The sequence below is a fragment of the Medicago sativa genome, chromosome 7 (genome assembly GCF_051527215.1).
Source record: "Medicago sativa cultivar Bolivia chromosome 7, Bolivia_mono, whole genome shotgun sequence".
Lineage (NCBI taxonomy): Eukaryota > Viridiplantae > Streptophyta > Magnoliopsida > Fabales > Fabaceae > Medicago > Medicago sativa.
In genome coordinates this window covers 48519032-48544328 of record NC_140755.1, presented here as the reverse complement: position 1 = coordinate 48544328, position 25297 = coordinate 48519032, and the positions used below count along the sequence as shown (strand labels likewise).

The 25297-nt window shown below is 35.9% G+C and overlaps 1 protein-coding gene, 1 long non-coding RNA gene and 3 pseudogenes across 4 annotated transcripts; 3 read left to right on the top strand and 2 right to left on the bottom strand.

Annotated features, from left to right (window-relative positions):
- Positions 1 to 2272: 2272 nt before the first annotated feature.
- LOC146906371 (uncharacterized) lies at positions 2273 to 5995 on the bottom strand (annotated as a pseudogene). The gene is made up of 2 exons (XR_015017506.1): positions 2896 to 5995; positions 2273 to 2735 (listed from the first exon to the last, which is right to left on the bottom strand). The product of XR_015017506.1 is annotated as an uncharacterized LOC146906371 (transcript).
- Positions 5996 to 7847: 1852 nt separating this feature from the next.
- On the top strand, positions 7848 to 8996 carry LOC146906370 (uncharacterized; annotated as a pseudogene).
- Positions 8997 to 10084: 1088 nt separating this feature from the next.
- On the bottom strand, positions 10085 to 18095 carry LOC146906369 (putative helicase CHR10; annotated as a pseudogene). The gene is made up of 17 exons (XR_015017507.1): positions 17796 to 18095; positions 16713 to 16720; positions 16082 to 16160; positions 15824 to 15981; positions 15591 to 15719; positions 15096 to 15276; positions 14236 to 14371; positions 13995 to 14112; positions 13829 to 13918; positions 13270 to 13377; positions 12982 to 13185; positions 12764 to 12887; positions 12018 to 12679; positions 11266 to 11411; positions 10968 to 11125; positions 10320 to 10434; positions 10085 to 10238 (listed from the first exon to the last, which is right to left on the bottom strand). The product of XR_015017507.1 is annotated as a putative helicase CHR10 (transcript).
- A 1603-nt stretch (positions 18096 to 19698) lies between these two features.
- LOC146906368 (uncharacterized) lies at positions 19699 to 21355 on the top strand. Its single transcript, XR_015020015.1, has 2 exons — positions 19699 to 19811; positions 21116 to 21355. It is a non-coding gene; the product is annotated as an uncharacterized LOC146906368 (long non-coding RNA).
- Positions 21356 to 21663: 308 nt separating this feature from the next.
- Positions 21664 to 24643, top strand: LOC146906367 (uncharacterized). The gene is made up of 2 exons (XM_085728802.1): positions 21664 to 23444; positions 24613 to 24643. Exons 1-2 carry the CDS (start codon positions 21664 to 21666, stop codon positions 24641 to 24643), a joined length of 1812 nt encoding a protein of 603 aa, XP_085584928.1.
- Positions 24644 to 25297: the final 654 nt, after the last annotated feature.

Here is a 25297-nt window from a genome sequence, read left to right as displayed (position 1 = left end):
GGGTAATTTCCATGTGTCTTTAGGAAAAAATTGTTGTCACAAAAGCAATTTCCTTATTATTTAGAGCTCGTTTGTACGGATTAAAATAAAAGTTATTTTGACATAAATATTTAGAGATTATATTTTAGAGATTTTATGAAAAATCAGAATCTATTTTGCGTTTGTTTACCGTGATAAAAATCACTTTTTAAAACAAATAATTTAGTTTGTTTGGATACAACTATATAAAAAGGGATTTTTTTGTTACAAAGTTAGTTCAATTTTTTAAATCATATTTTCTCTCTCTCTCTTCTAAAAAAAATCTATTTATTGAGAAGCTGCTCTTAACAGCTTCTCATTTGAAGTTGTTTTACATATTTTTTAGATTCTGATTTTTTTTAAAAACAGTATCAAATGGATGCAACATTCCTTAAAGGTGATTAATTTGTTAAAAAAAGTGATTTTTACCTTAAAAAAACTATAACAAACGGATTTTAACATAATAAACCCATATTTATTCTTCTATCTGTATGGTATCAAAAGTGAAATCATAGTTGTTCACGACAACTCTAGATGGTTGGGTGATGGGAAGACTATCAATTTCTGGTTAAATAATTGTCTTGGTGAACCTTTAGTTTTTTTTTTTTTTTTTTTGAAAGATGGTGAACCTTTAGTTGATGAGCATTCTATTGATCTTAAATTCTTAATGCCAAGGTGAGTGATTTCATTAGGAATTACTTCTGGTATATCCTGAACTCTATCCTGTAAATTACTCTATTAAATTACTCGAGTCGGTTGATTGGATTTTCAAGATCGCGATCCCCAAAATTAAAGGTCCTGATAAGATTTCTTGGAATAATTCTATTGATATTGTTGATCTTACTTTTAAAGGAGCTTTCAAATTTCAAAAACCTCGAGGGATTACTTAGAGACTTATTCATAATAAGATTCCTATCCTTGATAATTTGATGACTAGAAGATGCACGTTTCTAAATGTTATCGTTCTAACTCACAGTTGGAAAATACTTTGTATTTTTTTTTTGTGATTGTTCCTATGTTGTGAATATTTGGGGTTGGCTGCAAAACATAATTGGTTGCAAAACTTCATTGGGGGTGCAGATTAATATTAACTCAATTTTTAATATTCTTTTTACTTGTGATAGGGTTTGCTGCTATTTCTAATATATAGTAGAAACACTTGCAAGTTCCATAACAGGTTTATTTCTTGGAAGACTTCCATCAACACTATCATTTCTAATGTTTCTTTGAGTGCTAATTACACTAACATTGCAACTTCACCTAGCATGTCTGAATTTATGATTCTTAAAGTTTTATATATTAAGATACATCATTGTAATGTTCATAGGATCAAAGAAGTGTTGTTGCTTCCACCTATATACCCATGGCAAACCTGGTAGCCTTTCTGACTCTAGTCTCACTTGGTGGGATAGCATACCAGTATCGATTAAGGACAATTTTAATCGTAATAGATTAGGTTTACCAATGTTTAGATTTTGTTTATGTTGGTTCCTTATTTTGTAAACTCTGCACTCCATTCCCTTCGACAAGGTTTTACCCCTTTGGGTTTTCCTTGGTAAGATTTTTAACGAGACAAGGTAATGTAATAACTTTCTGTTATTTTGGATTTTAGCGTAGTCCCCCAAGTTTGTACATTTTATTGTTTGTTATGAACAAATATTTCAGTATGGCATAGGAACCTTATTTCTGATCTTCATGTTGACGAGTTTTAAGATGTTGGAGATGGCAAACTATATATGTTTATACTGATGATGGAATTTAGTAGAATGATGTTCAGAAAATGCATGTTGTCAAAGGCATGAGTGTAGTGAAACTGAACACTTGGAAGAAACTTCCGTTTGTAAATGATGAGTATAGTACAACTTCAAAACACTGGAATATATATATATATATATATATATATATATATATATATATATATATATATATATATATATATATATATATATCCTGTACATTGCATTCAAAAATAAACACCTAGGAAACATCATCAATTTCTCTTAAACACATTCACAATGTCCTTGTAGTTCAAGCTGTTGTGCAGGTTGTGCACTTGCCACCACCAAAGGAAGTGAAGAGAAAGGATCTTCCATTATCACTAAAAATACCATGATTAAGACGATAACCAAGAGAAAGATCAAACTGGAATAGTTGGTAACACAAATAATTCTGAATTAAAAACACTTCAAAAGATGGTGATTGTAGGCATAAAAGATTATCCACACATGAATTTTAGATTCATGAGTGGATAATCCACTATATTGAATCGAAATCCATTATTCTGACAATACAATTTTTTGTGAAGCAACTTATAATACAAACAAGTCAAAAAAGGTTTACAAAATTAAAAAACAAGGAAGAATAAGTAAAACTCAAGCATATTAACTAAGTATAATCTTCAGATATTTGTGTGAAACCACTTTGACATTACAAGCTCCTTGACACCTGCTCCATGGTCGGGCGAGATTGTGAACTTTCAGGCAAACATGCAAAAGCTATCATTGCAATCGATACTAACTCCTCGACAATGGGATTCAAAGGATGAGGGAGACGTTGGTCGAACATATCTATTACTAGCTTAGCATCAGGTATAGAGCCAATGGTGTTCAATAAGGATATAACATCTCCAGGATGTTTTCCAAAAAGTATTTCCAATGCTAATACTCCAAAACTGTAAACATCACACTTCTCATTCACTTTGGTTGTGTATGCAAGTTCTGTATCAAAACAAAAATAGGAATCATGTACTAATCAAATAGAAAAATTAAACATAAGATATAGATAATTATGAAATTGTTTGGTTACAAAATTATTAGCAAGGACGAACAAAGTAAAATATTACTTATGTATTAATAAGATGAAAGAATGGGAATTAACCTGGAGCAGCATATCCAAATGTGCATGCAAACGAGGTTGAGCTCGTTAAATTAAGATCAAGAAGCTTAGCTGTTCCAAAGTCAGAGACATGAGCCACACATTCCGAATCCAGAAGAATATTCTTGCTTGATATATCTCGATGAACAATTGGAGGCGAGCAATCATGATGCATGTAGCATAAAGCATTAGCTACATCTTTGATGACATTCACCCTGTTATTCCAATCAAACGCAATTGCTTCTTCATCATCTTTCAAAATCTTTTCCAAACTACCTTTCTCTACGAACTCATAAACCAAAAATGACAACTGAGAGTGTGAGCAAAATCCATACAACTTCACAATATTACGATGTCGAGTTTCGGTTAGAGCTTGGATCTCATTTGTGAATGATTTTAGATTGGAATTTTCCCCATTTGCCACTGAATGGAGCTTTTTCACAGCAACTACTTGACCTGTGTGCAACTGTGCTTTGTAGACACTTCCGTGCCCTCCAACTCCAATCAGATGTTTCTCATCAAAATCTTCTGTGGCTTCCACAATGTTCTCAAACACAATTTTTCCATCAAAGTTCCATATTGTAAATACATTTTGCGGTACAATGATGTTCCCTCCAACCTGGTTTTCATTGGTGGTTGATCTTTGGAAGAGATGATTCGAGAATTTGAAGCAAAATAAGGCTATAACTAGAGTTCCAACAGCTACAAAAGGTAAAACTATCAATAAGACTTTCTTTGTATGATGATGATGAGATTCGATGCTTGATGTTGGGCAGGGCTCTAAGCCAGAGACATTACCACACAAGCCTTTATTATTTCTCACCACTTCAATTGTAGCGTTGCTGAAAGCTCGAATATTGGGGAGTGGACCCTCCAATTGGTTATAAGATATATCAACAGATGTCAAGCTTAACATTTGATCAAAGCTAGAGGGAATAAAACCAGAAAGATTATTATGTGAGATATTCAATGTTTCCAAGTATTTCAACTGTGTAAGCATTGATGGTATTGTTCCATTCAAAAAATTTCCACTGAGATCTAGGATTTCAAGGACATTAAATTGTCCAAATTCAATAGGAATATTTCCTGTGAATTTGTTATGGCTCAAATTTAAGTTCCATATCTTAGGCAAATTTGCAAGTTGTTTTGTGATGAAGCCACTTAGATTATTTTCTGCAAGGTCTAAGGTCTCAAGTTGATCTAAGGATGATATTTCTATAGGAATGTTTCCTGAGAGATGGTTGTTGCTTATCAAGAGGTTCACCAAAGATAAGTTGCTTAACTCCTTTGGAATTTTCCCTGTGAGATGGTTTGAAGATAAGTCAAGTGAACCCAAATTGGATGCCTTTCCTATTTCTGGTGGTATATGGCCTGATATATTATTATTGGAAACAATGAAGTGTGTCAGGCTATGGAACTTTTCCCAATTGGATGAAAGGTGTCCATAAAAATTGTTTTGACTAAATTGCATGTAAACCAAATTTGGATATACACCAAAGACTTCTGTTATATTTCCAGTAAGTTGGTTTTGTTCAAGTCTAATCCTAATAATGCTAGAGCAATTCTTCAAACTCTTTGGAACTGAGCCTGTGAAGTGGTTATTTTTAGCAGAAAAATATTGTAAATTCCCACCAATGCAAATGTTGTGAGGCAGCTGACCAGTGAAGTCATTATCATACATTTGCAGTTGTACCAAATTGATAAGCAAATTCATTTCCATTGGTAAATTGCCATTGAGATGGTTTTGACCAAATGAAAGAAATTGTATATCACTCAAGTTTCCAATTGTCGGTGGGATTTCACCTGAAAGAAAGTTATTGTCCAAATCAATTTGAACAACATTTCTCAGCATTCCAATTTCACGAGGAATCGAACCAGAAAGATTATTGTCCCTAAACCTTAACTCTTTCATGTTCACCAATCCCCCAATTTCCACAGGAATGCTACCAGATAAGTTATTTTGAAACAGGTATAAATATTCTAGCTTTTGTAACTTTCCAATTTCCTTGGGGATGTGGCCAGAAATTTGGTTGTGTACTAAATTTAGATATGTCAAGCTGTTGGCCAACTTTCCTATAGAAAATGGAATAGCCCCTGTGACATTGCATTGATCAAGAGAAAGGTATGACAAATTTACCAACTTCCAAAGTTCTTGGAGGATGGGACCATTAATGGAAATACCACATTCACCAAGATCAAGAGTCTCTAGCTTATGCAAGTTCACAATTTCTTGGACAGACACAAAACCATTAAATTTATTTAAATCAACTGCTAAGTAGGTTATGTTGTTCAAATTCCAAAGTTCTTTTGGAATGTTACCATAAAGGTTGTTTATTCCTAAATATAAATGTGACAACAAGGTGAGGTTCCCAATAGAAGTTGGGATAGTCCCCGTGAGACTTGCATTTGAGATACTAAGTTCTCTCAGATTTATCAATGCACCTATATTTTTTGGAATGGAACTATTGAAAACATTATTATCCAGGTATAAAGTGTGAATGCTAATCAACTGTGTTATTTCATATGGAATTGTTCCTGAGAGAAGATTGAAACTAAGATCAAGATGAGCAAGTTTGGACAACATTCCAATATGGGCAGGAATACTTCCATTTAAGGAATTGTGACTTATGTTTAGGGTTTGGATATTTTGAAGTGATGAGAAGTTAAGACTTTCAAGCGTACCTTTCAATCCCATATTTGTGAGATTTACCTTAGAGACAGAAATGGAATCTTCATTACAAGAAATTCCAAGCCATTTGCATGAATTATTGCCACTCCATGAAGATAACAAAGCTTGGCTATGGTTGTCCAAACTTGTTTTCCACTTCAACAAAGCACTTGCTTCTCTACTTTGTAAAGTTGCTGATGAAGTAGTTGAAGTAGGTGTTGTGAAGGCACAAAAACAAGTTGAAAGCAGCAGCCAAAAGGGGAAGAGCTTTTTGGACTGAAGGTTTGAAAATAGGAACACCATGGCGGGATATGTTTATATGGTGAATACTCTAAGATATGTGTTTATGTAGTTTGTTTCATGCAGTATTTCACATATTTATAGAGAGAAGTTATAAAACAAGGGTATTAATGACAAAATCTACCCTTCTAAACACGACATTTATGGACTTAGTTATGATCTAGTTTGTTGGGGTTTTATTTTTTTGGTTGAAAATAGAGAATATGTTCAGTGGTGGGGATTGAAAATAGAGAAAAATGAAGTAAAAAAATACGACAGAGAGGATCCAAATCCATCCAAAAAAATTGTCTGCAATGAAACAGCAGTCAACTGTTTCCATTGACTGCAAATCTGCAATGCAATACCGGTCTTTCTTGGCAATGTTTTCGGAAGACTTGAGCCTTGTGAAATGGGTCAATATTAACGTGATTTATGGAAAATGCTACTCCATCGGTCCCAAATTGTATTGAATTTTGCATTCATTACATTCAAACTTTAAAAATAAACTTTAATTTCATTAAACTCGTTAATTATTTTTATTTGTATCTTCTTAACGAGTGCTCTTGCTTGTTAACACAACCCTTCCTTTATTCAAGGCAACTTATTTTTTTCTTTTGGTGGAAATTTAAACCATCTCATTTATTCCTAATAAGTTCATAAGACTAATGATGCAAGCTGGCCCCATCTTGACTTATGAATTTAATTTAATCCAAATATGATGAAAAAATTTGGAAATAGGTGTGGATGGTTTGCAAATGGATTCCTTGCATTAACACTCTTGAAATAGTCAATCTTGATATCGGTAAAGATGAAGTTATGCACATTGAAAAGTTCTTGGTTGGCTACAATTGTTTGTTGTAGGGAAAATTTTGTAACTTAAATTGTTATTTTAAAATTTACCTAGATTCACACTATTATGGTTAATGATAGAATTTTTATTTTATATAGGCATGGATATATCAACACTGTGAAAACTGAATATTACTCCCTCCGTCCGAAATTGTATGTCGCTTTAGGGAAAAAAATTTGTCCCAAATTATATATCGCTTTACAATATCAATGCAACATTAATGTTACATTTCCTATTATAACCTTAACTATTTATTACTCTCTCTTCTTTTAATTTTTTCATTTATCTTTCCCATATTATTTATTAAGGACAATTTTGTAAAACAACTCATACAATCTCTTTTCCACACAATATTAATTGCATTTTTTAATATGTGTGAAATACCCAAAACGTCATACAATTCGGGACGGAGGGAGTATATTTCAGAGATAAATAATGTACAACCACTAATGTGTTTATATAGGCTATTCTAACCTAATGGGCCTGACTAATGACTAATAAACCAATTACAAATTACTAATAATGATAGTAAAACTTCACTATTTACAACACTTCCCCTCAAGCTGGTGAATGAATATCTATCATTCCCAGCTTGGAAACAATTCTTTCAAAGTTTTTGCTGTTCAGTTCCTTAGTTAGAAGATCTGCAAGATTGCCTTGGGAAGAGATATATGGAGTGCAAATTAGAGCACTATCTAATTTTTCTTTGATGAATTGTCGGTCAACTTCAATATGTTTGTTCTTTCATGTTGCACTGGATTATGAGCTATGCTAATAGCAGATTTATTATCACAATAAAGTCTTATTGGTTCATCACTCTTTATCCTCAAGTCTTCCAGGATGCTTTCTAGCCATAACAGCTCACATATCCCTTGTGCTATTGCCCTAAACTCTGCTTCAACACTAGATCTAGATACCACAGTTTGTTTTTTACTCTTCCAAGTCACAAGACTACCACACAGAAAAGTGCAATAGCCTGTAGTTGATCTCTTATCCACAATTGACTCTACATAGTCAGCATCGGTATATGCTTCAAGTCTCATGCTTCCATTTCGTTCAAACAATATGCCTCTACTTAGGGTTCCTTTCAAATATTGAATAATTCGGAGGGCAGCTTGTAAGTGAGTCTCCTTTGGTTGGTGCATGAATTGGCTGACCATGCTTACAACAAAGGCCACATCAGGTCTAGCATGTGATAAGTATATAAGTTTGTTGACTAACCTTTGATACATTTCCTTATCAACCTTAATATCCTCTTCTGCATTCCCCAACTTTACATTTGGATCAATTGGTGTACTTGCAGGCTTGCATGCGGCCTTGTCAGTCTCTTGTTGAAGATCAGTAATATATTTCTGTTGGGATATGAAAATTCCTTTCATAGAGTGAGCCACTTCAATTCCTAGAAAATTCTTCAATTTTCCCAAGGTCTTGATCTCAAATTCATTGGGCAAGTGTTGGGTTAATAGTTGTTGCTCCTCTTCATCATCACCAGAATAACAAGTTGTTCACACTAAATTAAATCATTATATTAGAATAGCTTATAAAGTACAACCACTAATGGGTCTGACTAATGACTAATAGGCCAATTACAAATTACTAATAATAATAGTAAAACTTCACTATTTACAACAAGCACCTTGAAAATATTTGTGTGAGGGATTATAATGTGAATTATGGAGAGGACCGTCCACGCGCTAACCGATTAATATAGAAAAGGGGTCATGCTATACTAGATTCTTAGAAGGTGTCCTTGGATCGCATTGTGGTTGATGACATCAATCTCAGTCCATATAATTGTGCGGCAAATCATGTTCTCGTCAAGACTTGCCGAAGCACGTGTTGAGGCAATTTGGCTATGTTCAGAGTATCCCCAGACATCGCTCTATTGTTGCACAATACAGATGGAGCATTTTAGATTGAACTAGTTTTTTAGGATTATGATCTGCATCTAATAGCTGAAGAAGACTATGAGGAAGTTGTGGACGCTAATTGGCATGCAGATAATGGATACTTGGTGTGGTTCTACAAGGTTTCTCGCCCTTTTTTGATACCTCGTGTTCCAAGTAATCTGCTGAGGCCTGCTAATTTAGAGGTTGTGACAGGGTCAAAGAGACAGCAATCAATTCCACTGAACAGAATCTGGGGCTTGCAGTCACTCCTTTGTACATTGCTATAAAGCAGATTGTAGCTGTGACCACGTCTGCCACTCAGTATCATTCATTGAGGCGTAAGCGAAGGAATGTCAGACAATATAATTCACAGGGCACAATGATGTCTACAATTTGTTGTTTTAGTAGTTTGTTTTAAGCGACCTTATGTATCTTGGTTTTAGTAATTTGTTATGACATAATGTTCTGATTGACTCATTGTACCCATTTTGGTATCTTGGATTTTTAAAATGAATATGTTTGTTATGAAGTATTACTTTGTCACATTTTGTATCTCGTTACCCCTGCTAGGTTGATATTTATTTACTATGACCAGGGAAAGATGGTTGGTTATACTTGTGGACAATGGCTCCAAATTGTTGTCTGTGGACAATGACCACTACTTGTGAACAATGGCTCCAAACTAATTGTTCGTTAATATTATGAAGACAGAGCAAAATGCTTCAAATGAGTCAGAGATCTCAATAGATTGGATAAAAAGACCTGTCATTGTGTGTTTGTGTTTGATTTCCTGATTTACACATCTCGTAGACATTTACCGGAGTGTCCGGTATGCAACTACCGAAGGTTCATTTTAAAATCCTAAGATCAAAATCAGGCAATCTTGAGCATAACATCCTCATCCGCACCATCTCCATCATCACATAATTGGATCGTTTTTATGTTTCTTCGAGTGGTTGATCTCCTTTTTCGATATCCATTAATTCACTAACCTCACAACTAACTACTAACATTTATCATTAAAAAAATCAGTATATAAAGGGCAACTTTGACAATTCAGGAGTTTATGAGCAATTAAGGGGCCAATAGAGCAATTTCCTTTGTACACTCGTCCTTTAGAAATATGTGTGTGTGTGGGGGGTAAGAACTTGTGAGAAGTTCATTCCCCCTTCCATGTTTTCTTCTTTTTCTTTTAGAATTTTTTTTTTTATGATAGAAACCTTCCATGTTTTCTCCTCTATCCTAAGTCAGGAGTAGAAAAATTGTTTGTCTGCAAGCATATGTTATTCTACAAAACCGCTAGTTCCTATGCTATGTTAGTGTATTCTGTAGGTTTGGACATTCATTTTCGGGAGTTTTACAACTTTGGGAGGACATCTTTGCTGCATTAGATATTCAACAGCAAGGAAATCATTTCATGAGTGCAACAGATTTGATGGCATGGTCAGTCAGATTTGACACAATCTTTTAGTCATGTCTCAACATGTAAATCATGTTCTAACACTTCAAAGGATTTGCAACACATTACAATTGTGTTGTCCGAAATTCTTATATACATACTTGTGTCTGGAAACGTATCTTCAAGCTCTTTTTTCCATCTGAACTGTCCCTCGTGTCTGGAAACAGCCTGAATCCATAACATTATCTTCGGTAATAATACCTGTAAGAAATTGATGATCAGATATCTGTTATCAAATGTTCTTAAATCTGATGTTGATCTGATAGAAAGAGTACAACTTACACGTATATATTTACGTTGTACATGGAGGCATATTTTCTTAGAAGCCGTTCTATGGTGTACCATTGAGAGCGATCAGATCCATCTTGATAACCAACCCGTGGCATGTGTATTGATGCTTTGCAGAATGATCAAAAGAATTTAATTTGTATCAGTAAGTTTGAAACACCAACTCGTCACAATTTAATTTTCAAGATAATGCTAAAACAATCTCAGCCTCTCTCTATTTGATGAATTCATGCTTGATAAATACTTTCTAACAATCAATAATAGATAAAAAGAGTAAAATGCATAAAATATTCGACTTGTAAGTAAATTGCATGAACGCTCTCAACTAAAAAAGCAAAATCTGTTAAAAGGAATCTAACCTAAAGCAACTAGGTTCTCTAAACATTTTTCTTAACAACGAGAAATACGAAGATTCCTTTACATTAACTTGATTATTACATCAATGTCCACACTTTTGAACATATAATTTCCTTCCTATTTTTTCTCGTCTTTAACTTATATGATTGGATAATGGATATAATACATTGTAGTAATGCAAGATCAAAGTGTCTCATTGACAACACATCAGTCATCCATGTAAGCAAGAAACAAGCTATATAATGAACAATAATAAAATATTAGATAAATGTGGAAGCATGTTACCAGAATTTTGAGCGGCTGAGAACGCTGCCTTTGATATTCCAAGTCGACAAGTGAGATTTCACTTCGAGGGACTTTACGCCTTGGATTGTAGGATTGAACCACAGCTAAAGCAACCATTTTGGGAGCATTACCATCCAAATTTTGATCGTTACCGTCATCTATAAGTGAAAAGGAACAAATAAAAAACCATATACTGATTCACTATATACTAGAAATCAAACTCCAAATAAGTGTGACAACTGGCATATGTTATAATCTTTCCTATTTTCTTAAAAAATTAACATGTGTTTGTGCTCACCTTCAAGCCTTATAAGATGGAGATCACCAAGATGCAAATCCCCATGTTCAGAAGCCCGTTCATATGCATCACTGATGCTTGATGAAAGTTTAGATAGTGCATCAAACATTCCACCATGGCCCCAACGTCCAGAGGTGTCAACACAGCTGTAAAACCAGGTTATATATTCACAGTAAATGATGGAGTCAAAAATTATGATAGGAAACGGTTACTATATACAAAAGGGTGACTTTATTTGGTTGATGACAATATTAGGACAGAATTACAAAGAGATGTAACAATAGTGCTTGCTTTGGCCAATGATATTCTCCTATGGCCCAAAGCTATAAATTGAAGAGAATGTGTCCCCTCCCTTCAGTTGCATTTCCTTTTTTCATCATAGCTATACTCTGTCATTTATACTCTTCATTTGTCAATAACAAAATTACCTTCTACTTATATGTTTCCCTCCCAATTACTATTAAGCTCTAAACTTTCATACTTGACCTTAAAACAATATTCATTTGCATTTAATTTGAATGCTGCCATCAATGCAAAAAAGACAGGAAAAATATATACCTAGACACGTATTATTATTTAGTGTGACATTATCATTTTATCAATTTTTATGCCACACGCAGAGCTAATTTCTAATGAAGAAAGCAAACCCACATGGAACAAAACTCCAACAGAAATTCATTTCATCAATATAATTATTAAAAGCTTGGTGCACCAGAGCAAACTATGCAGTCGAGGAAAAATAAAAAGTTAACCTGAATATTAAAGCAGGTTCAGATGAAGGAACGTTTGTCGGGGCTGTACAATCTCCATAGACAAAATGAACAGAACCAGCATCTAATATGGTATCCCCATCTGGTGGGCTAATAGGGTCTTCAACATTCAACGAATGGTATCCAGCAGCATTCCACTTAGACAGCTTCTTTTCTTCGGCCTTCTTCCTTGCAGTCTCAAGTTTTTGACTCTTTTCCTCATCCAAGTTCCTTCTGCTTTTCAAGTCAATAACTGAGTCACAACTTGATTTAGAAACTTCCTCAAATTTTTTAATCCAAGCAAGATATGATGCCTCATCACGATCAAGATCACAAGAGAAAGAAGCAGAACCTCTTTCCTTAACATCAAATCCTTTTAAAAAGTTTCTTGGATTGACCTCAAATTTCCTGTCATCCTTATCAAACATTTGTTCATCACGAATAGCAATCACTTTGTCAGCCATTGCATTAATTTCTGTTAAATCCATGTCCTTGTCTTTTCCATCATTGATTTCATTGGGATCAAACATACGTAATCCAACTATGATGGATTTCAAATCACCAGTTCCCACTGAAGATAATTGTTTATCTTCTTGTTCCACAATATTATCGCCTGTAACATTTAGGCTCAGCTGCAATTTTCTTTCTGCCCTCCGCATAATTACCTACAGTGTAACGTGTGAGTTCATAGAGTACAAGCAAGTAGCCTCCATAGTCAATGTATAATAAATATACAAACAGAAACATACTTCCTCCACTGTATGTTCAGTAACAAGGTTTATACACAACATGATTCATCTGGCCAATTCTATGTGCTCTCTGCAAAGCTTGTCTGTCCACCTGAGGGTTCCAATCTTGCTCGTAGAATATAACCTATAGAATACAATGGAAAGTAAAAGACAAGAAAATGAATTGGTAATAAGGTTCTAGTTTCAAAAAAGAAGGGTTAAAGCTAGACATAACTCACAGTATCAGCAGCCACGAGATTCAAGCCAACTCCCCCAGCTCTTGTTGAGATCATAAAAACAAAAGCTCCATTTTGGTTAGCTTCAAAATTCAAGCCCGTATTAGCTGATGAGTTGCTGAAACTTCTTATTGCAGCAAAGCGCTCCTCAGCCCTAATTGATCCATCAAGACGCTCGTAAGAATACTTACGTAACTCCAGATAATCCTATATTAGAATAGAAGAACATTTCATCAATTAACCCATTTAAATAATACAAGGCATTCAATACATAGGTAGAAAAAAAATTACCTGCAAAATGTCAAGTGTATGTGTCATCTGAGCAAAAAGAAGAACACGATGTCCATTATGATGTAGCTTTCGAAGAAGTTGGTCAAGAATCAGTAGTTTACCACTGGCCTGAAAGAAAAAAAGATGATAAATACGTTCAAAGCAAGAATGATGGTGCAATTGCAAAGTGTCTAAGGTACTAGGGCCTAGTTTGACTGGTAAGCAAGAGTTGGACCATACCCCAATACTGCCCATAATATGAAAGGTTATTGGAAATAGAAAAATATTAATGTTTCACCTTCCAAGTAGTTTTTGGTAAATAGTTTTGGAATTAATATTAGTATTTAGAGGTGTAGCAATTATATTCAGGTTCATGTAGCATCTGAGTTATCTATTTCTTTAATTTTCTTTTCTCCGCACTTTCATTGCCCTTTTTATCCTCTTCTATGGGAGATGCAATACTAACAAGCAATTTAAAGTACAAGATAATACAGAAATGTACAACAGTGACTGTATGACATAACAGCCCAGGTAGGATCAGTCTAAAGTTATCCAGTAAAAACATAAGTATGGTAATTACCTGAACCAGATGTTCACCTTCTTCATAAGGTTCAGGTTCAATACCCGGAAAAAGATAAGGATGGCTGCATGCTTTCCTTAGTTGTATCACCTAAAAGAGTGAATCATATTGACCATTAACTACAAGGTGAAAGAAAGAAATAGAAAAAAGCAAGGGCTTTACTAACAGTATTCTGTAGTGATTGGTGATTTGATGTTCCAGAAGATAGTGCGACTAGCTTCGGAAGTTCCTTCCTCAGTATTGACATGTAGACCTTTTTTTGCAGGCTAACAAGTGGCACTAACCTGTCATAGGATGGAATTTCAATTTTCAATGGAACAACTTTTCATGTTTTAGTTATCATAAATTACAGTTCCATTAAAATAAAAAGTCCAAGGTAGTATCTAATTAGAACAAGTATAACATACACAGTTGTCTCAGTGAGAGGTGGCAGCACTAAACTTCCACACTCCATAAGCTTTGATTTAGTTCGTCGGAGCATAAACGCAGCCAATACACTTCTTAGGATTTGAAGTCTCTCCTTTACCTTTGGAGAATCATGAACTGTTAAGAAGCAAAGCTGCCACAATCAGAAAACGCTAAAAGCAAGACAATAATTCTGTTCCCAATTTAATAAGTTTATTTATTCAATAATCACATGGCACTCAATTGGATGATAAACCGTCCATCCTGTGGTAGCCTCTTCAAATCCTTTAGACTAATTAAACTAATACTAACTGTTTGAAATTCGCCTTCATTGTGGTCCATCCCTAGCCGTCTAATTGCGGCATTTGGGTTACCTTCATTGCAGCCTCCAACATTTTCATCGTGTTGGGTGTGAATGGGCAGATTTATTCCCACATTGCCTAGAGATATGGCTTTCGTAGTGTTTAGAAAGCTTGGGCAGCCCTCACCTTGCAAGCCGGTTTTGTAAGGTTGAGTTAGGCATTGCAATCCGCCCCTAGCCACCTAATTGCGGAATTAGGAATGCCTTCATTTCCACCTCCAAAACCTTCATTGTGTTGACTGTGAAGGGGTGGATTTAGTCCCATGTTGCCTAGAGATATGGCATGTGTAGTGCTTATAAAGTTTGGGCAGCCCTCACCTTAAAAGCCGGTTTTGTAAGGTTGAGTTAGGTCCAATCCAAATTTTAAGACTAGTATACAACAAATGGATCAATGTCTACAGTAGAGCAATCAGATTCTATAAGTGTGCAGCAAACTTCTAAGAGACACAACAATTAACAAGCCAGTAATGATAAATTATAGAACAAAATGATAATACTGACCTGAGGTAAGATCACTGATGTCCTTAAATGTAGAAAGGAACTGATCTAGTGTCCCAAAAACAGATGGCATGCAAAAATGCATCAACGCCCACAGTTCAGAAAGGTTGTTCTGAATAGGAGTGCCAGTCATCAACAACCGTCTTGGCATGATATAGCGATCTTTGAGAACATTAAATAAAACCTGTGAAGTTAAAGAAGTTAACTACCGCAGTACAATAATCTCAGAGGCAGTATGGCTAAATTGTCTTGGAAGTTTTTACTATCAAACTGTCTGAAATTCATGGGTTGTACCTATTAAGCCTAAATAGCTCATGACATGACATGAAATATGTTCCAATAGAAAGAGCCAAATATGACTACTGCTGATTATAAAAATGAAAGTGATGCGACAAATTTAACAGCTAGAAGCATGTTCTTATTTGAATACTTTTTTTTTTTTTTGAAAAACTCTTAATTGAATACTTGATATATGCATTTTAGTTATTTTCAACATACACTTGACGGGTTTTTAAGCCGTTGGGCTTCATCGATGATTGCATACTGCCATGGTATTTGAGAAAGAAAGTCCTTATCCATCAGTGCAATGTCATATGATGTTAACAGCACATCGAAAGGTAACATGGCCTGCCAAAGTATTTGATTGCGATAATTGTCAGCGAACATTCATTAGGAAATAGAACTGTTGAAAAAAAAGCCATCCAGATTCAATGAAAATATAACAAACTCACATTATTTGTTGGCTGCTTTGTTACATGTTCATGTGTTTTCACACGTAGACTGCGCCTATATTCTTTATCACCAACATATTTAAAGACTTCTAGTTTAGGGGCATATTTGACTATCTCAGACACCCAACCATCTGTCACACTTAAAGGACATATAACCACTGTAAAAAGTAAAAGGAAAGCAGGAAAATGTATAAGTGCTTATTTCAATAGAAATTTCGTGGAAAAAAACTATCCAAATCAAAGTTTTCTTTCACTCACAAAATGGCCCATGTGACAACTGGCGCACTTTCAAATAGCTTAAAAATGAGATAGCTTGCAATGTCTTGCCCAATCCCATCTGTCGATATTTATAAACAGACGGTAACATAAACACATCAGGAATCATATTTTTCATTCCAAATAATAGACTGTGAAACTTGTTTTCGGTTCTTCATATGCTAAATTAGAAAATCTCTTACACTCATAATTTTCAAAAGCATGTGCAGTGCTTATCAGTTAACAATTTTCAGATAAATGCAGAGCATGACTAACAATTTACTATGCAGCTCAAAAGCAATATTTATTTTTTGTTAACAGGCTCAAAAGCAACATAATGCCATAGAAAATTGTACATAACTCGAACAAAGTTCCCTCGATTCATTAGAAAACATGACAGAATATTATAAGCAAGTAAACAGAAATATCTACAAACGTATGATATTTAAGAAGCACGAAAACGCCTATCTGTTGGGTATATGTTGATTTTACATAACAATGATAATAGTAACACGGAAAAAGTCAGATAAACATTTAAGGTAAGTTTATGTGACTGTAATACCAAATAGATTAAAAGTTATCCATTTCACATTGCATAGAAGCTCTGATACAGATTTGAATGAAGAGTATATACCTCATCCCCTGCAAATAATGGAAACATTATGATCACTAACATGATAAAAAATTGTTTCTTCAGAAGTAATATCAAAACCAACTAGTCTTAAACTTTTGAAACACAACAATAAAAATAAAAGACAAATGTTACATTAAATTACTATCAACAACAACAACAACAACCAAGCCTTATCCCACTAAGTGGGTCGGCTACATGAATCAAACGACACCATAGTGTTCTATCAAAAACCATGTCTTTCTCCAACTCATTAATATCTAGGTTCTTCTTAATAGTTTCTCTAATAGTTTTTCTAGGTCTTCCCCTACCTCTAGTGATTTGACTCCTCTCTATCTGATCTACTATCTACAGAATCTACAGGTCTTCTCAGTACATGCCCAAATCACCTAAGTCTAGTTTCTACCATCTTTTCTACTATAGGTGTCACCCCCAGCTCACTCTCTCTCTAATGTTGTCGTTCTAATTCGTTCCTATCTAGTCTTACCACACATCCAACACAAAATCCTCATCTCTGCTACGCTTACCATATGGTAATATTTTACTTTTAGTTCGTTATTTGTTTTGGTGAGGTGTCATTTGTGAGTGGAAAGTGTCTAGAACATTCCAATGTATCACTTTGTAATGCCTCAGCAATATAGCTAGGTAATTGATTTGAATAAAAACAACTCATTTATTAATTACTCCAAAATTTCATTTCATAGTACATATTGAGTAGTTCCTATCCAATCATTTCGTTTTAGGGTTTATTTTCTTTGTCAATATCAAAATAATCACCCCAAAAATATAAAATGTGCTTCAAATTTTAAGATTCCCCGTGTAATCAAACTGAGAAACAAAGTATTAATTGATTAAGGGCCCGTTTGGATTAGCTTATTTTTTAACTTATGAAAAATAGCTTACGCAAATAATAAAAATTGTTAGGTTAATTCATAAATTCTCACTAACGAAAATTGTATCTTCACAAGCAGTTTTTTCATAAACTACTTTGACAAGCTTGTATGAATAATACATAAACTTTTATTTATTTGCATAAGCTATTATACAAAAAATTGAAAATGAAAGAGTAATATCTCATTCACTCACCAAGAACAACGTTGACGCCGAGTTTATATCTCCTTATAAGCCATGAAATTCCATCCACTTGATGAGGTTTCAGTGTTGCCTTAATCCCAAGCTCTTCTTCACTCGTCGCCGCGTCGCCGGAACTTTCGTCGTTGTCGAGTATAATTTTAGCGGCGACTTGGAGCCTCTGTTCGTATTTCAGGTTCATAGCGTCGAAGCTGAGTTCGAAATTGTGAAATCGGTGGAGAAAGTGAGAGTGAGTGAGTGAGATAGCGGCGACGTGTCGGTGAGATTGTTTGAAAATGTTTTTGTTTCACTTTTTGCCGCAATTTTTTAGATTGTTTTTTGAACCGAAAAGTTGCGAGGGAATGAACTTAACAAAAATTATGGTCAGAAAAGCAGCTCGAAATTGGAATTCTGCTCTTTACCCAAACACTCATTCCTAAAGTAAAATACATATATACCCCTACGCATGTTAACTCACGTAGCGTGGGTTAAGTTGCGCTAGTTATAACTGTAACGCAACTTAAGTAGCGTAGCGTGACTTAAGTTGCGCACCGTTACTTAAGTCAATTAACAACAACACAGAACCTCCATTCCTCCATTTCTCAACTTTTCAAAAACGAAATTTTCACCCCCAAATCCAAATTTCACGATTCTTGCGCCATTCAACCCAAATTTCGTCCACAATATCAAGTACGTGATTATTATACTATTTCTTTGCATTATTTTGGTTGAAATTTTCGAATTTTTGTAGAAAATGAACATTTTTAGGTTTTTAAAAAATTGTCTTGCATGTTAAAGATTATGATTCTTAGTGATTATTTAACTTAGGAATTGTTGTTTAGATGTTGTTTAGGGTACAATCTGGTAGTTTAGGGTTTCGAAAATGCTAGATTACATAGTTGTTTGAAAAATGCACAGTACGTGTTCGGTGAAATGTCTCAATGATAATATTTTTGTTTTATTAGATTGTTAATGATGTAATTAGTTAGAGTTATGTTTGTTAATGTTGATTATAGTTAATTTGACTGCAATGTGGTAGTTTATGGATTCAAATGACACTGTCGATATTATAGTGTTGTTGTATTGTTAAAGATTACACGTGTGTTGCTGTGGAAATTATGTGAAAAAGTGTTAAATATTTTTTTATTTTTGTGCAGATATGTCTGAGCAGGAGAGGCCTGATAGGCTTAGGTTAGATAGGATGGCCCCTACTAGTAGTGCACGTAGGGAGAAGTAAGCACTACAGCCTTCGGAGGGTCGAGGTCGAGGGAGAGTGGGGGCCACGAGTCTTACTACTGTTGATGCTGCGGGGGGATCGACGTCACAGACGGGTGCATCCCAGATTGTGGACCCGCCACAGTATCAGCATCAGTTTCAGGAGCTGGCTTATCAGGATCAGCATTATCAGGAGCAGGCTGGATTTTAGCCGGGTTATCACTATCAGGAGGGGTATGAGTATCACCCTCAGTTTCACGAGGGGTATCAGCCTAAGCATCAGTTTGTCGAGCCTCCTCAGCAGCAGCATCCTGAGCAGGATCCTGAGCAGCAGCATGCAGAGCCTGTAACGCCCCATTTTTATTCTATTATTTTTAATAGATGTGTGGATATTTTTATATGACTTTATTTGTTATATATATATATATATGATTTTATGTGAAATATATATTTTATATGATTTTTGTGTGATAAATGTTATGATGTTATTTTATTATATGATTTATGGAGTTGTATTTTATTTGAATGAATATTGTCTTATTATTTGTGGAAATAATAGGAGAAATAGAAATAGGTAGAAATAGTATTTATTTTGGTTTAAGGGGAATTAAGTAGAAATTAATAGAAATTAAGGGAGTTAAGTGAGAAAGGAAAAGAGTTGTATTTTTGGGAGTAAAAGAAAGAAAAGTGAGAACAGAAACATTTTCACGTACAATTGAGAAACAACTGGTTTTGGAGAGAAAGAGGAGAAGAACCAAGAGAGAGCTAGGAAGGAATCGATTGCTGTAGCTATTCGTTCATTTTTGCTGAATTAAGGTAAGGGTGGGATTCCTTTCAATAATCATGATATATAATTTGAAAATTGATGAATTTGTTGTTCTTGAAATTAGGGTTTGAGAAGTTATGTTAGATGATGAATTATGATGAAACTTGTTGTTGAATTACATGATTATATGTTGTTTTGTTCCCTATGTTGTATACTAAACCTGTAAACATGTTTGTAAAACAATTTGGGTGATTAGGGGATCAAAGATGGGACTTTTGAGTGAAACCATGTTGAAATCGCAGCATTTTTCTGAAATCTGAAGCAGGACGCGAAAGCGTCGCATTAGCGTCCAGAAAGCGTCCACACCTTGTAGCTGCCCAGAAATTTTGTGGAGGACGCGAAAGCGTCCATTTGGCGCGAAAGCGTGCTACCAAATTGTTGAGGACGCAAAAGCGTCCCATTAGCGTGCAGAAAGCGTCCACATCCTGAGTTACGACATTTTGGACGTGAAAGCGTGCTGCCCCTTTTTGTAGAGGACGCGAAAGCGTCCTTCTGTCGCAAAAGCGTCCCTGGTCCTGTACGGCCATTTTCTGAATTTTGTTTAGAGCACTAAGGGTCTATTCTAATTATTTTAATAGATTCCCTTGATTTATTAAGCCATGTTTATGAAGTGAATATATTATTATTGAAGGTTGTACTATATGCAATGTATGTGTAAACACTTTTGTATAATAAAAGTTGTTGTTCCATTGTCGAAGTTGGGGAGTGTGTCATAATTGTTTTAGGCACATACGTTGTTGTTGTTGTCGTTGTTGAAGTTGTATGTTGATATACACACGTTGAGTCCATTTGCATACTCACATCTGTTGGGGGCTCGTGCCCTGGAATGTTTATCATTCAACCGTTGGGGGCTTATGCCCTGGAATGTTTATCATTCATCTGTTGGGGGCTTATGCCCTGGGATGCTTTAACCATCCAATTTGTTGGGGGCTTATGCCCTGAAATGCTTAGCATTCAACGCGCGTAGATTGGTACCACCTGCATGTTGCATTAGTTGTTGTTGTCGTAGCATTGTAGAGTTGTTGTTGTCGTTGTGGCATTATCGAGTTGTTGTCGTTGTCGCATTTTCGAGTTGTCGGTGTCGTTGTGGATAACGTTGTTGTCGTTGTTGCTGTACTTTTGTTGCTGAAAATAATTATGTTTTTGCTTATGTATTTATTTATATACTTTATTAATGATGCATGTTGTGATATGTTGTTGTTTTCATTAATTCGATGAATTATATATTATTATTATTGGATAAGTTTCTCACCCCTTCTGCGTATATGTTGCCTCGACCGTGGGTAATGTGCAGGTAATGATGGCTTGTAGGTTGATTGGCTCAAGTGTCTAGGGCTCTGATACATATTAGGATGGGGATCGTCGCGAATGTCTTCTTCATTTCTTTTATGTATCACATATTTTGGAAAAGACTTGTTATTGGAGTTTACCATTGTTGAAAATAAAGTTGAATTATGTTGAGGCCTTTGTGCCAAGATTTTCATTGATGTTGAATTTGGTTGAAACTATATTTTTAAAGAATTATTCCGCTGCAGTTTATGAAGATATTCTAAACGTTGATTTTAAATAAATAGATATTTCCTATTTATGAAATTTTGATTAGCAGTGTGACACTCCGTTGTGTGGTTACTCTGATTAAATTAACTAATATTACGTTGTTGGGAGAACGGGGTGTTACAATTGGTATCAGAGCAGGTCGGTCCGTCCGACCAATTAGTAGAGTCGTGTCGAGCCATGTAGAGTTGTTTGACAATTCATATTGTCTTAGTTGTGCTGATTTTTGTTGTTATGTAGAGTAGAGGACTGGAGGCTGCAAATTTTATCTGTTATAAAAGAACTAGAATGGCTGGAAGAAACGATGTTGCGATGGCTGCTGCATTGGAAGCTGTGGCCCAAGCTATAGGACAACAACAAAATGCTGGTGCTGGTGTTAATGCTGAGGTGAGAATGTTGGAGGCTTTTCTGAGGAATCATCCTCCTACTTTCAAAGGAAGGTACGACCCTGATGGAGCACAGACATGGCTCAAAGAGGTTGAAAGAGTTTTCAGGGTTATGCAATGCACTGATGACCAGAAGGTGCGTTTTGGTACGCACATGCTAGCTGAGGAAGCTGATGACTGGTGGGTGAGTCTCTTACCTGAATTAGAGCAAGGTGATGCAGTTGTGACTTGGGCTGTGTTTAGGAGAGAGTTCCTAAACAGATATTTCCCTGAGGATGTTCGCGGAAGAAAAGAGATCGAGTTCCTTGAGCTGAAGCAAGGAAACATGTCGGTGACAGAGTATGCTGCCAAGTTTGTGGAGCTGGCTCAGTTCTATCCACACTATACTGGAGACAATGCTGAATTTTCTAAGTGCATAAAGTTTGAGAATGGTCTGCGTGCTGATATTAAGCGGGCCATTGGTTACCAACAGATCCGTGACTTTTCTGCTTTGGTGAGCAGATGCAGAATCTATGAAGATGATACGAAAGCTCACTACAAGGTGATGAGTGACCGTAGGGGTAAAGGACAGCAGAGTCGTCCGAAGCCTTACAGTGCCCCTGCTGACAAGGGCAAACAGAGGATGCCTGAGGAAAGGAGACCCAAAGGAAGAAATGTTCAGGCTGAGATAGTTTGTTACAAGTGTGGTGAGAAAGGCCACAAGAGTAATGCATGTACTCAACAGGATGAGAAGAAGTGTTACCGTTGTGGCAAGAAAGGGCATACGATGGCTGAGTGCAAGCGTGGTGACATGGTTTGCTTCAATTGTGATGAAGAGGGTCATCTTAGTTCTCAGTGTAAGAATCCTAAGAAGACTCAGACTAGTGGGAAGGTGTTTGCATTGGCCGGTACACAAACGGCTAATGAAGATCGACTTATCAGAGGTACTTGTTTCTTTAATGGTACTCCTTTAATTGCTATTATTGATACTGGTGCTACACATTGTTTCATTGTTGTTGATTGTGCAAATAAGTTGAGTTTAGTTATGTCAAGTATGCATGTGGAAATGGTTGTTGAAACTCCAGCTAAGGGTTCAGTAATCACTTCTTTTGTTTGTCAGAGTTGTCCTATATCTATGTATGGTAGGGATTTTGAAGTTGATCTTGTATGTTTGCCGTTGACGGCTATGGATGTGATTCTTGGTATGAACTGGTTGGAATACAACCATGTGCATATTAATTGTTTTAGGAAGACGGTGTACTTTTCTTCTGCTGAAGAAGAGAGTGGAGCAGAATTTTTATCTACCAAGCAGCTGAAGCAGTTAGAGCATGATGGAAACTTGATGTTTTCCTTGATGGCGTATTTGTCTGTAGAGAATCAGTCGAAAATTGATAGATTGCCCGTTGTGAATGAATTTCCTGAAGTTTTTCCTGATGAGATTCCAGATGTGCCACCAGAGAGGGAGGTTGAATTTTCGATTGATCTTGTGCCGGGTACGAAGCCTGTGTCGATGGCTCCTTACCGTATGTCAGCCTCCGAGTTGGCAGAATTGAAGAAGCAGTTGGAAGAATTGCTTGATAAGAAGTTTGTAAGACCGAGTGTCTCAACTTGGGGAGCGCCGGTATTGTTGGTGAAGAAGAAGGATGGTAGCATGAGATTGTGCATAGATTACCGTCAGCTTAATAAAGTGACGATAAAGAACAGGTATCCACTTCCGAGAATTGACGACTTGATGGATCAATTAGTGGGTGCACGTGTGTTTAGTAAAATCGATTTGAGGTCAGGTTACCATCAGATTAAGGTGAAGGATGAAGATATGCAGAAGACGGCCTTTAGGACACGGTATGGACACTATGAATATAAAGTGATGCCTTTCGGTGTTACTAATGCGCCTGGTGTGTTCATGGAGTATATGAACAGAATTTTTCATGCTTTTCTAGATAAATTTGTTGTTGTGTTTATTGATGATATTTTGATTTATTCTAAGACCGAAGAAGAGCATGCATGACATTTGAAGATTGTTTTACAGGTGCTGAAAGAAAAGAAGTTGTATGCAAAGTTGTCAAAGTGCGAGTTCTGGTTAAGTGAAGTAAGTTTCCTTGGCCATATTATTTCTGGTAGTGGTATTGCAGTTGACCCGTCGAAGGTTGAAACGGTATCACAGTGGGAGACTCCTAAGTCAGTTACGGAGATTAGAAGTTTTCTTGGTTTGGCTGGTTATTACAGAAGATTTATCGAAGGATTTTCGAAGTTAGCACTTCCATTGACTCAGTTGACCTGTAAAGGTAAAGCTTTTGTGTGGGATGCTCAGTGTGAGAATAATTTCAATGAGTTGAAGCGGAGATTGACAACGGCTCCAATTCTGATTTTACCAGAGCTAGATAAACCTTTTGTTGTATATTGTGATGCGTCCAAGTTGGGCTTAGGTGGTGTGCTTATGCAAGATGGCAAGGTAGTAGCTTATGCTTCGAGACAATTGAGAATACATGAGAAGAATTATCCTACACATGATTTAGAGTTGGCTGTTGTGGTTTTTGTGTTGAAAATTTGGAGGCACTATTTGTACGGTTCCAGATTTGAAGTGTTTAGTGATCATAAGAGTCTGAAATATTTATTTGATCAAAAGGAGTTGAATATGAGGCAGAGAAGGTGGCTAGAGTTGTTGAAGGATTATGATTTTGGTTTGAATTATCATCCGGGTAAAGTCAATGTGGTTGCAGATGCCTTGAGTAGGAAAACATTGCACATGTCGGCTATGATGGTGAAAGAATTTGAATTGCTAGAGCAGTTTAGAGACTTGAGTCTTGTTTGTGAATTGGCACCTCAGAGTGTGCAGTTGGGTATGTTGAAGATTAATAATGATTTCTTGAAGAGTATCAAGGAAGCACAGGAAGTTGATGTGAAATTTGTAGACTTGATGGTTGCTAGTAATCAGACTGCAGATGGTGATTTCCAGGTTGATGATCAAGGAGTGTTGAGATTCCGAGGCAGGATTTGTATCCCTGATAATAATGAATTGGAAAAGTTGATTTTAGAAGAAAGTCACAGAAGTAGCTTGAGTATCCATCCGGGAGCTACAAAGATGTACCATGACTTGAAGAAACTGTTTTGGTGGTCTGGGTTGAAGCGTGTCGCACAATTTGTTTATGCGTGTTTGACTTGTCAGAAATCGAAAGTTGAACATCAGAAGCCTGCTGGTTTGTTGACACCATTAGATGTGCCGGAATGGAAATGGGATAGCATCTCCATGGATTTTGTGACGAGTTTGCCAACCACTCAAAGAGGGCATGATGCCATTTGGGTCGTTGTCGATAGATTGACGAAGTCGGCACATTTTATTCCAATTAATATCACTTATTCAGTAGCTCAGTTGGCGGAGATTTATATTCATAATATTGTGAAGTTGCATGGTGTCCCGTCGAGTATTGTGTAGGATAGAGATCCGAGGTTCACTTCGAGATTTTGGAAAATCTTGCAAGAAGCTTTGGGCTCTCAGTTGAAGTTGAGTTCAGCGTATCATCCGCAAACGGATGGTCAGTAAGAAAGAACGATTCAAT

Coding starts and splice junctions, on each gene's coding strand:
- LOC146906367 (XM_085728802.1), top strand. CDS start 21,664: ATGGCTGGAAGAAACGATGTTGCGATGGCTGCTGCATTGGAAGCTGTG. Junction 23,445..24,612: donor AAAGTGACGATAAAGAACAG/GTATCCACTTCC, acceptor GATTTCTTGAAG/AGTATCAAGGAAGCACAGGA.